Here is a 10453-nt window from a genome sequence, read left to right on the forward strand (position 1 = left end):
TACAAGTCAAAACTACTTCTTTAAAAAAAAAAAAAAAAAAAAACTACTTCTTTTCACGTACCCTAAAAAATTCCTGCTAGCAACATAATTAACTCCCATTAGTCATTTACATAAGTATTATGCAACATTACATGATTACATATCCGACATGCATGCATAAACTTTGCTTCTACTCCTCCATCTCCAACAAAATCCGTTATATCAAGTGGGGTTATAAAAGTTTCTGAGAGTATAATTTTCTAGTTTAATAATAGCTATAAAACAAACAGCTAACCAAATGATCATCTCCAATTCAATACAGTATTTAAAAAAAAAAAAACTAAAATAACCAACCGGTTTTGTAGAACTGAACCAAACTTATTCCTCACTTGTTTTGTAATCGAATTCAAACCGAATCACTTAGTTACGGAATGGTTTGGTTCGGTTCGGTTTTAGGTAATTTTGCCCATGGAAATCACAGATGTAAATTATTTTTCAGGAAAAAAACAGAGAAGAGATCTGAAGAAAGAACAAAGGAACCTAAAAATTTAATTAATAATAACTCTCTCTCTCTCTCTCTCTCTCTCACGATTACGAACAAAGCTTCGTTATTCTCCTCGTCTCCTTCTTCAGATCGAAAACCCTAATTTTGTTTCCTTTTGTTTGACAATTCCATAGATTTTTTTTGAATTTTGTTTTCTTCGAGACCTCCCACCCCCAAAAATTTCATCTCGATCTATGCGTCAGGATCTGGAGGGGCTCTTTGGTTTTCGAGTTCCTTCACAATAATCAATCTCACAACAACGGGCGATTTTTTTTTTTTTTTTTTTTTATTGGGAATGAATGGATTCAATCAATGGTGATTAAAAAAGCATTGATTTGAAAGCAGTTGGTGGGGAAAAACTGCGAGAGATTTCTCCAATGGCATCAGCTAGTTCTCGTAGGCAAGAGGTCGCTGAAGCTGGACGCCGTAAGGTCAGATCATCATCATCATCTTCGTCATCATTGTTTCATTCTATCGTTACTTTGATTTTGCCCCTAAAAATTTGTCGGTACTGCTGAGTCAATTGATCTTTCTTCTTCTGGGTTTTATCTGATCATTAGTCTCCGTTTCATTATATAATCCGTTAACGCATGCAATCAAAAATTGAGTTTTTTTTTTTTTTTTTCTTTTGTTTTTGAGATGAATGCCTAAATTTGCGTGTTCTGGATTGCAGCTTGAGCAGTTTCGGAAACAAAAGGCAGCTAAAAAGGCATCACAGAGTACTAGTACCACACAGCAGCCTGTTGATAATAGCCAGCAAAGTGTATCAGATTCAGATGGACCTCTTGCATCTCTGCCTAATGGACCTCTCGAGCAAGTTTCCTCTATTGAAACCCATGTACATAATTTATCTCTTTCGAATATAGCAACACCGAATGATGGAAGTAAAAAAGATGATGGTCGGGAGGAGTCAGTGGGCAAATTTGATGATTTTTCTAATAGCTTAGAGTTGATTGGTTCCACAAAGGACTTAACAGTGAATAATAGGCCTGACGTTGTTGTACCTTATAGCAATATAGACAAGCAATCGAGTGGAAGTTTTGATCGTGCTTCTACTCTAAGGGAAAGTGATGGTCTTGTTAAAGGCACATCTCCTTTTTCTGGAAGCACTCTGCTATCAACCTCGATGCATATGGACGGTTTCATTCATGGCGGTGGATTAATCTCACCCATAAAAGGTACATGCCTATCATATGAGATTGATGAAGTAGTGTCTCTTGTCCTACATCTTCTTCTTTTTTTTTTTTTTCAGTTCCTTTGAAGGGAACAACCTAATTAATATTTACGTTTTTTGTTGCTAGACTCTTTTCAACCTACTACCAGGATGGCAGGGTCTTTTCACGAAGTTGCCAAAAACCAACAGGGAAGTGGTGAACTAGGAGGAGGTAGCATTGTGCCGAAGCCAACTTTGTCTAGCAGTTATTTGTTTAGTTCTCCAGACACATCATCTCGACCTTCTGAATCTTCAGATTTCAGTGTAAATATCACAAGCTCTTCACCATTTAACTCAGCTAAAAGTGAAGCAACTGTGAAGAGATCTCGTCCGTCTTTCCTTGATTCCCTCAATATTTCAAGAGCTTCAGAGACTCAAACTCAATATCAACACCCTGAGATTGAAGCAGATTTGGTTACATCCAGTGGTTCCCAACTAACTGGCAGTGATGGTTTTGGGCCATCTTCGCTCCAATATATATCAGGGAACAGAGACAGTAATGGACCATCTTTGACAACCGGAGCATATGATTCTCCTAATCCATTTGAAAAATTCCGGAGTTCTTTGTATCCTGCTGCCAATGGAGTAATGCCAGGTTTTACTGATTTCTCCATGCCAAAACAAAATGATGATTTTACTGCTCTGGAACAGGTAGGATACTTATTTCTTGCACCATATACTATTTTTCAATGTATTGTCAATATGCTACTTAGTATAGTCTTCTCATATAGAAGGATTAGGTGGGGAATTGATCTGATGTTATATGAAGACAACCAAATGGTCAAAGATTTTGAGTTGATGCCTATTTCTATTGGATAATAATCTTCTTACTTTGTCTTGCGTTGGTCCTTAATTATAAGGATGTTAGCTTTCAATGTTTCACTTCGTACATCCCTTGTCCTGTGAATTTTCTGAGCCACGGTTTCCATTTTTCATTTGTAGCATATTGAGGATTTAACACAAGAAAAATTTTCACTGCAAAGGGATCTTGATGCTTCACGTGCGCTGGCAGAATCCTTAGCATCAGAAAATTCTTCGATGACAGACACTTATAACCAGCAGGTACATGCAACCTTGTGGCATCCTAGTTGGATATTGTCCCTATACTAGAAAGGAATTCTGAACATTTATCATGCTTAATTGTTAGCCAGAGTATACTGTCATGTGGTTTTGGGGTCCTTATTCATGATGTAAACGGATGTGGTTTGAGTCTCTTGTTAAAGCGTCATGCTCTTGATGACATTTACTGGGTTTATCTACTCTTGAGAGTGCATGATGTGATATATTGTTTGCTATAAGACATGATTTACTGACCGTTATAATAGTCCCAGATCCTCCCAATGTTTTATGTAATACTTGTTCTCGCTTTTATCTCACACAGAGAGGTCTTGTCAACCAACTAAAAGATGACATGGAGAGGCTATATGAACAGATCCAAGCCCAAATGGTACGTATTAACTACATCTGAACTCTCAAATTCCATTTGTATATGCTCGAACAGTATACTTTAGTAAAGCATGATATTGCATTTTGCTACATTCGTATGCTATCAAATTGCTTGATATTTACTTACGACTCTCAAAATTTTGAGTATGATTATCAATGAGTATTTGTATGCCATGTTCATTCATCCACTGGAGCTATTGTCTAGATTTCTTAAAATCTATTACTTGATTTAACACTAATTCTGTCCAGGGGGAACTTGAGTCTGTCAGGATTGAGTATGCAAATGCACAGCTAGAATGTAATGCTGCTGATGAGCGTTCCCAAATACTGGCTTCTGAAGTCATCAGTTTGGAAGATAAGGTATTTGGCTTTGGATGTTATTTCTTACAATCACATTATATTTTTAGAAAAACCAACATTTTTGGCTCATTTAGCTGCAAATGTGTGAAAGGACATGTTTAGTTTAGTTTTTGGATATTTCAGCTGTAAGATATCTGTTTCCTCTACCTTAAGATGCTTATGTACATCTGTTTAGCTTAAAATTCTTGGAACAAATATATTAGGCTCTCAGACTCAGATCTAATGAGTTAAAGCTGGAGAGGGAACTGGAGAATGCACAAGCAGAAATGTTATCTTACAAGTATGCTCTTTACTGTATTGTTATATATACCTGTAACTTTGATGGCTTTCTGGGATCTGTTTTATCAGTCTGTAACTTTGATGGCTTTCTGGGATCTGTTTTATCTTCTTACCTATAATTACTTGTCAACTTTTATAGGAAAAAATTACAGAGCCTAGAGAAAGATCGTCAAGATTTACAATCTACTATTAAAGCTCTTCAAGAAGGTATTCACATTGAAATCTATTCCTCTAAAAGTAATGTGATTGAACAATTCTGTATATATCTTATATTCTGCATCTACTGTTTCAGAGAAGAAGGTCCTACAGACTATGGTGCAGAAAGCTTCTAGTGGTGGAAAATCCACTGATCTGAGTAAAAGCTCAACTAGCCGAAAAAACGCGTCAACCTCTACAGAAGGTCTAGGTAGTGGTCTTTGCACACTATTTAAGAAATTTGAAGCGTATTTTTTGGAAGTCTTAACTCATATATTTGCATCTTCGGGTTCAAGTTTAATCATTGACTTCTCACCAGTCCCATGACTCTTTGGTTTCTTGCTGCAGCAATCTCAGATACTACGCCAGAGAGTTTCAACCAGGAAACAGATTCCACTTCTCTGCTTGAAAGTAATTCATCTAATACAGCTATCGTTCCTGAAACTGGACAATTAACTCTTGAAGGTTTTTCATTGAGCGTCCCAGCTGATCAGATGAGAGTGATTCATAACATTAATACGCTGGTTGCTGAGGTAGTTTTTATGGATTATTTATTTGTTGTTTTCTTCTTTATTTTAAAAGTTTTCTTTAGCTGTGAGAATAAATACTTTTATTCTGAAGGTGCTATCATTTTCTCAAATCTAGATAATCACGTGATGATCATTTTGTTTCTACTGTTGCAGTTGGCAATTGAGAAGGAAGAACTCGTGCAAGCACTGTCATCTGAGTTATCTCGAAGTGCGCAGGTGCAGGTACATTAACATTAATTCATGGGGCTAAAAACATGTCTTCTTTGACTTCAGTAAGAGTTTCTGTCACCGTAACATCTTACATAAGTTCTCTGACTAGGCTTTCTATATGGTATAGATTTCTTCTTCTTATGCTTCTTAGTCCTTATTTTCTCTGGGTCTTTTGTAAGTTGCATTCTATTGTTTGTGTGTGTTATCCTGGATCCCCAAGTCATTAATAATATTTCTCATGTTTCTTAACCATAGGAGCTGAACAAAGAGTTATCCAGAAAACTTGAAGCACAGACCAAAAGGTTAGAGCTTCTAACAGCACAGAAGATGGCCATAGACAATGTTTCACCTGAAAAGCAGCAGCCGGATTCTCATGTTGTTCAANCTTCTTTATTTTAAAAATTTTCGTTAGCTGTGAGAATAAATACTTTTATTCTGAAGGTGCTGTCATTTTCTCAAATCTAGATAATCACGTGATGATTATTTTGTTTCTTCTGTTGCAGTTGGCAATTGAGAAGGAAGAACTCGTGCAAGCACTGTCATCTGAGTTATCTCGAAGTGCGCAGGTGCAGGTACATTAACATTAATTCATGGGGCTAAAAATATGTCTTCTTTGACTTCAGTAAGAGTTTCTGTCACCATAACATCTTGCATAAGTTCTCTGACTAGGCTTTCTATATGGTATAGATTTCTTCTTCTTATGCTTCTTAGTCCTTATTTTCTCTGGGTCTAAAGTAAGTTGCATTCTATTGTTTGTGTGTGTAATCCTGGATCCCCAAGTCATTAATAATATTTCTCATGTTTCTTAACCATAGGAGCTGAACAAAGAGTTATCCAGAAAACTTGAAGCACAGACCAAAAGGTTAGAGCTTCTAACAGCACAGAAGATGGCCATAGACAATGTTTCACCTGAAAAGCAGCAGCCGGATTCTCATGTTGTTCAAGAGAGAACACCGATTGCCGATGAAGGCGATGAGGTACTCTCTATCTCTATCTCTGTATGTTCAGAGTTTTAAACTTCAATCTGAGAAAGACTACAGACTAATGACATCTCTCTCTTAAGGTGGTCGAAAGGGTTTTAGGATGGATTATGAAGATGTTCCCAGGAGGACCGTCGAAAAGAAGGACAAGCAAGCTTCTCTAATGCGTGGCTCGCTCAGTCGTGACCCTTGTTGCCATTCTGTATATCCCGGGCACAGCCATGGATTGCTTCTTCACCTTTAGTTTTGGAAGAAGTTCATTTTGGTTCTTTTGATCCTAAATTTTGGATTTCATTGGATTGAGCAAAAATGGTATAGTGAGAGACACCTTGAAGAGTTCGAAATGGATAGAGACACGGAAGCTCAAACAGAGCGAGAGAGATGTTGTATGAGTGAGTTTGACTGTTTTGGACTGAATTTTGTAATTGTTGATTATATAGCCAAGTTAAAGTGTTCCTAGCCAAAATATAATTTACCAACCAAAAAAAAAAGCAACTTGGATGGTTTTGGATATTACCTCGTTTAAATGGAAGACTTGATTAAACTAAATGTGCTTTTGAGTTTTGATAATTCCCCATGCGCAAAATAGGTATTCATATAAAAATATATGAAACAGAAGTGTTTACCATCATCGGTTATATTGTTGCAAAAACTATTGTTTCACTCGGAAATAGTCAGGAGTTCATTTAGACGATTATTACCCACTTATAAATTAACTGATACCCAAGAGTTAGAAAAATATTGTATATTATATTGTCGATATAAATTTATGTATATTGTCCGCATGGAAATATATTGTATATTATATTGTCGATATAAATTTATGTAGATTCGATTAATAATATATATATATATATATTTTTGTCTGGTACGTGAAGTCATGCTTGAATCCCTATTTTTTTTTAAAGTGCTTCAATTCTTTTTTTTTGTATATAAAATAAATATAGAAATTTGTTCTTGTTTGGTTTTTTTAAAAAAAACAAAAATATTTTGTAAATTATTGTTGGTAATTTAAATATTGTAAGATTTGCATTTTATTGGTCATGTCTTATGTGTTTGATGTTTTTATGCATGCAGAAATGAATATTCCAGAGGTTTGAAGTATTGCTGCGACTTCCATTAAAAAGCATCGCAAGATGCAGATCAGTGCGGAAAGAATGGAAACGTCTGATCGATTCGGAAAGATGGGCTGACAAGGACATTGTGTAAATGCAGAGGTTTAGCGGATGTAGGTATGGACGTGGAACCGGTATGGGTTACAGGGGCAGAGGATCCATTGCCAACCATAATAGAAGGAACAATGCTTTTATTAAAAAGGGAACGTAACGTACCTGGCTGAGTAGCTATGTGATTGGACTCGCCGGAGTCCATCACCCAAGAGTTGCCAGAGGGGTCCTGCAAAGTCATGGTGCTGAACGCCTGAGGCAGAGTGGATAGCGGAGGCGTGGTTCCCATAGACTGCACTGGATAAGGAGAGTGAGCATAGTTAGCCTCACCATGTGGTCGAGAGTGAGGGTAGGAACCAGTTGATCCACGAGGGGCACCATACGACTGCGAGTAGACCGGAGGATAGGACGGAGGTGCAAAAGAGGAGGGCACTCCATACGGCGGCGGAAACGACCAGGGAGGTTGATTGTAGCCCCATGGAGGAGGATAACCGAAGTTGTTAGAGTTCCAGTTGTTACGTCCTCGTCCGCGATTGTTACGTCCGCGTCCTCTGTTCTTGTTGTTGTTGTTGTAACCACGGCCGGAATTGGTGTTGTTGTTGTTGTAGGGCTGCGAGGTGGTTTGCTGTTGCTGATTTTGGTTCGCGTAGAGAACCGTGGACAAGGAAGCGTTGGTGGTATGTTGCGCTACAGGATTAACTTGTTTGTCAAGGCACTTCTCTTCCATCAAAAGCATCGAACGAGCCTTGGTGAATGAGGGAAAGGGCGTCTGATGTTGGATAACATTGATGATGCTATCAAACTTGTCAGACAAGCCATTCAACATGTGCATTACCAGGGCTCGATCGAAACAGGTGAGTCAAGGTTAGCCAACAGATCGGAGAGAGACTTAAGTTTGTGTGTATAGTCGGTGATGCTCATATCGCCGATCTCGAGTGTGCGGAGGTCATTGTCATATTGAAGCGACCGTGCCTCCTTGTTGTCACGAAACAACTCTTCAAGCGTGAGCCATATATCACGCGCCTTGGATTTGGCTTTGAGGATGGTGTCCGGGAGTTGTTCCGACACCGTGCCATAAATCCACATTTTTACAAGCCCATCACGTTCTTTCCACTGTTTTTCATCATCAGCGGTAGGCACAGAGGAGCCATCGAGATGTCCCAAAACACCAAAACTGCTGCAGTGGGTTTCGAAGAGCTCGCGCCAGACGTCATAATTCAACTTGTTCATGTCAAGTTGGATGGGGATGTAGCCTCGAATCTGGATGATTCCAAAGGGCGTATCGGTATTGGGAGTGACGGCGGTTTGAGAGGGGCCTGTCATCGTCACCAATCATGCAAAAAGAAACAAAGAATAAACGAAGAAAAGAAAACGAAGGAAAGACGGAGAAGGAAGAGAGAGGAGGAGGATCAAAAAAGCTTTTGAGATTAGCTACCTCTGATACCATGTAATTGTATGAATCTCCGTGAATGGAGAGTTATGTATTCAACATATATATATAGTGTTACATGTGATAAGGTGATATCTCTACCAAATATTATGTAATATCTAATATAATAAAGTAGGGTTACATTTTCTAAAAAGCTCTATCTATGGCACTTCTGAATCTTCTGTTTTTTTAATAATGTTTTATCTCATGTTTAAAGCAATTGATAATAGGTTATAAATCATTAATGGGCCACAGAATTTTGTCGACTTCTCAAAGAAAAACCGACGGAATCTCTGAGTTCCGAATTCTCCTCTTCCTCGCCTCTCTCTTCCCCACTCCTTCCCCCTTATCTGTTCAATTCCGCGAGATTTCGAATCAGCCTAAGTCGAAGGGAATCTCGACATATCCATTCTTCCACAGCTTGATATGTGGCTACTATAAAACTGACACCTGTCCAAAAAACTTATTCACCAAAATTTTAACTAAACTACCAATAAAACACATTTAATCAAATACATATAACTCACATTTTAAATATAAAACTGAAAAAAATATTTTTTTAATTAATCCACAAATAAGAAATTTAATCATACACTTTAAAATTAAACTTTTTTATATAATAAAGTAGGATACCTCCTAAAACTTTCTTCCACAACTACTGTAAAACTGACACTTGTCCACAAAACTTATTCACCAAAAAATTAACTAAACTACCAATAAAACATATTTAATCAAATAAATATAACTCACACCTTAAATGTAAAACTAAGAAAATATATTTTCAATTAATCCAAAAATAAGACATTTAATCATACACTTAAAATTAAACTTTAATATAAACCTAAAAAAAAGCTTCAACTAAACCATAAGTAAAAACACATTTTATCTTATACATTTAACTCACAATTTAATATAAAACTGAAAAAAAAATTTTCCAATTAAACCACAAATAAAACATATTCATTCATTTAAATTTAACTCACCCTTTAATATAAAGCTAAAAAGGTTCAATCAAAATAATAAATAAAACACATTTAATCATATACATTTAACTCAAACTTTAATATTAGAACTGAAATAAAATAAAAACTATTTTCAATTAAACCATAAATAAAACACATTTTGTCATATGAAACTAAAAAACTATTTCTAAGGAAACCACAAATAAAATACATTCAATCATATAAATTTAACTCACACTTTAATATAAAACTGATAAAATTATTTCCAATTAAACCATACATAAATTTGTAACACCCGCGAACCGAAATCCCGGTTTAGAGATTGCATCGGTCGATGCAGTAGGTGCATCGGTCGATGCAAGGTCGTTTTTCTGCGGTTTGCCTTGAGTTAAACGCCGCGTTTTGGGTTAGGAAAACCCTTAATTCGAGGTTTGTCTCATTAGTCGTGTTTAGCCGCTTTTGAGACAAAAGAAAAGAGAGAAAACGTTCCTTAAGTGTTCTTGAGTGTTCTTGGTGTTTTCTGGAGATTGGAAGCTGTTCCTGTAGAGATCTGTAGCTGGGATCGTTGTAGGAGCTTCCTGGAAGTGTTTTCTTGTTGGTTTAAGGTTCAGATTCGTCTTGGCAAAGGTAAGTGCAAGACCATGGCTTATCTAAGCTAGAGAACTCTCTAATTTGCTTGATATGTGTTATTAGACTTGTTATATCATTATTTTGGACGTTAGGAAGCTTTCTTGTGGCTTGGGATCGAGTTTTGTGGTTGTACGAACGAAGATCCGGCGAGAAGCTTCGGGGAAAACACGATGCTCGGCATTGCATTGGTCGATGCATATCTTGCGTCGGTCGATGCAAGTGCGAGGACGACGCGTAAAACCCTAGAGTTTTCGTGTTATGTCGAGCATGCGTCGGTCGATGCAGAGCGAGTGTCGGTCGATGCAAGTGCATCACGCATCGATCGATACAACCCTGTGTCGGTCGATGCATCCCCATGTGGTGTCGATCGATGCATGTTGGTGTTGGTCGATGCAGAGTCCTGGTTTGTTATTTGTTGTGTGTTGATTGTTATTTGATGGTTAGAGATGACCTTATTGCTTGTGTGTATAGCCCAGTAGATGGGAGGATTGCCTTACTGAGTGTTTATTAAATACTCATGCATTGTAATA

The 10453-nt window shown here is 37.3% G+C and overlaps 2 protein-coding genes across 2 annotated transcripts; one reads left to right on the forward strand and one right to left on the reverse strand.

Moving 5' to 3' along the window:
- Positions 512-6249, forward strand: LOC104766343. The gene is made up of 13 exons (XM_010490212.2): positions 512-954; positions 1197-1701; positions 1825-2387; positions 2679-2798; positions 3118-3183; positions 3432-3542; positions 3746-3822; positions 3961-4028; positions 4114-4227; positions 4365-4549; positions 4700-4768; positions 5572-5733; positions 5820-6249. The coding sequence occupies exons 1-13, from the start codon at positions 901-903 to the stop codon at positions 5898-5900; spliced, it is 2175 nt and encodes a 724-aa protein (XP_010488514.1). The 5' UTR covers positions 512-900; the 3' UTR covers positions 5901-6249.
- On the reverse strand, positions 7734-8225 carry LOC104767822. Its single transcript, XM_010491795.1, has one exon. It carries the CDS (start codon positions 8223-8225, stop codon positions 7734-7736), a length of 492 nt encoding a protein of 163 aa, XP_010490097.1.

Source organism: Camelina sativa, chromosome 19 (assembly GCF_000633955.1).
Source record: "Camelina sativa cultivar DH55 chromosome 19, Cs, whole genome shotgun sequence".
In the NCBI taxonomy this organism is placed as follows: Eukaryota; Viridiplantae; Streptophyta; class Magnoliopsida; order Brassicales; family Brassicaceae; genus Camelina; species Camelina sativa.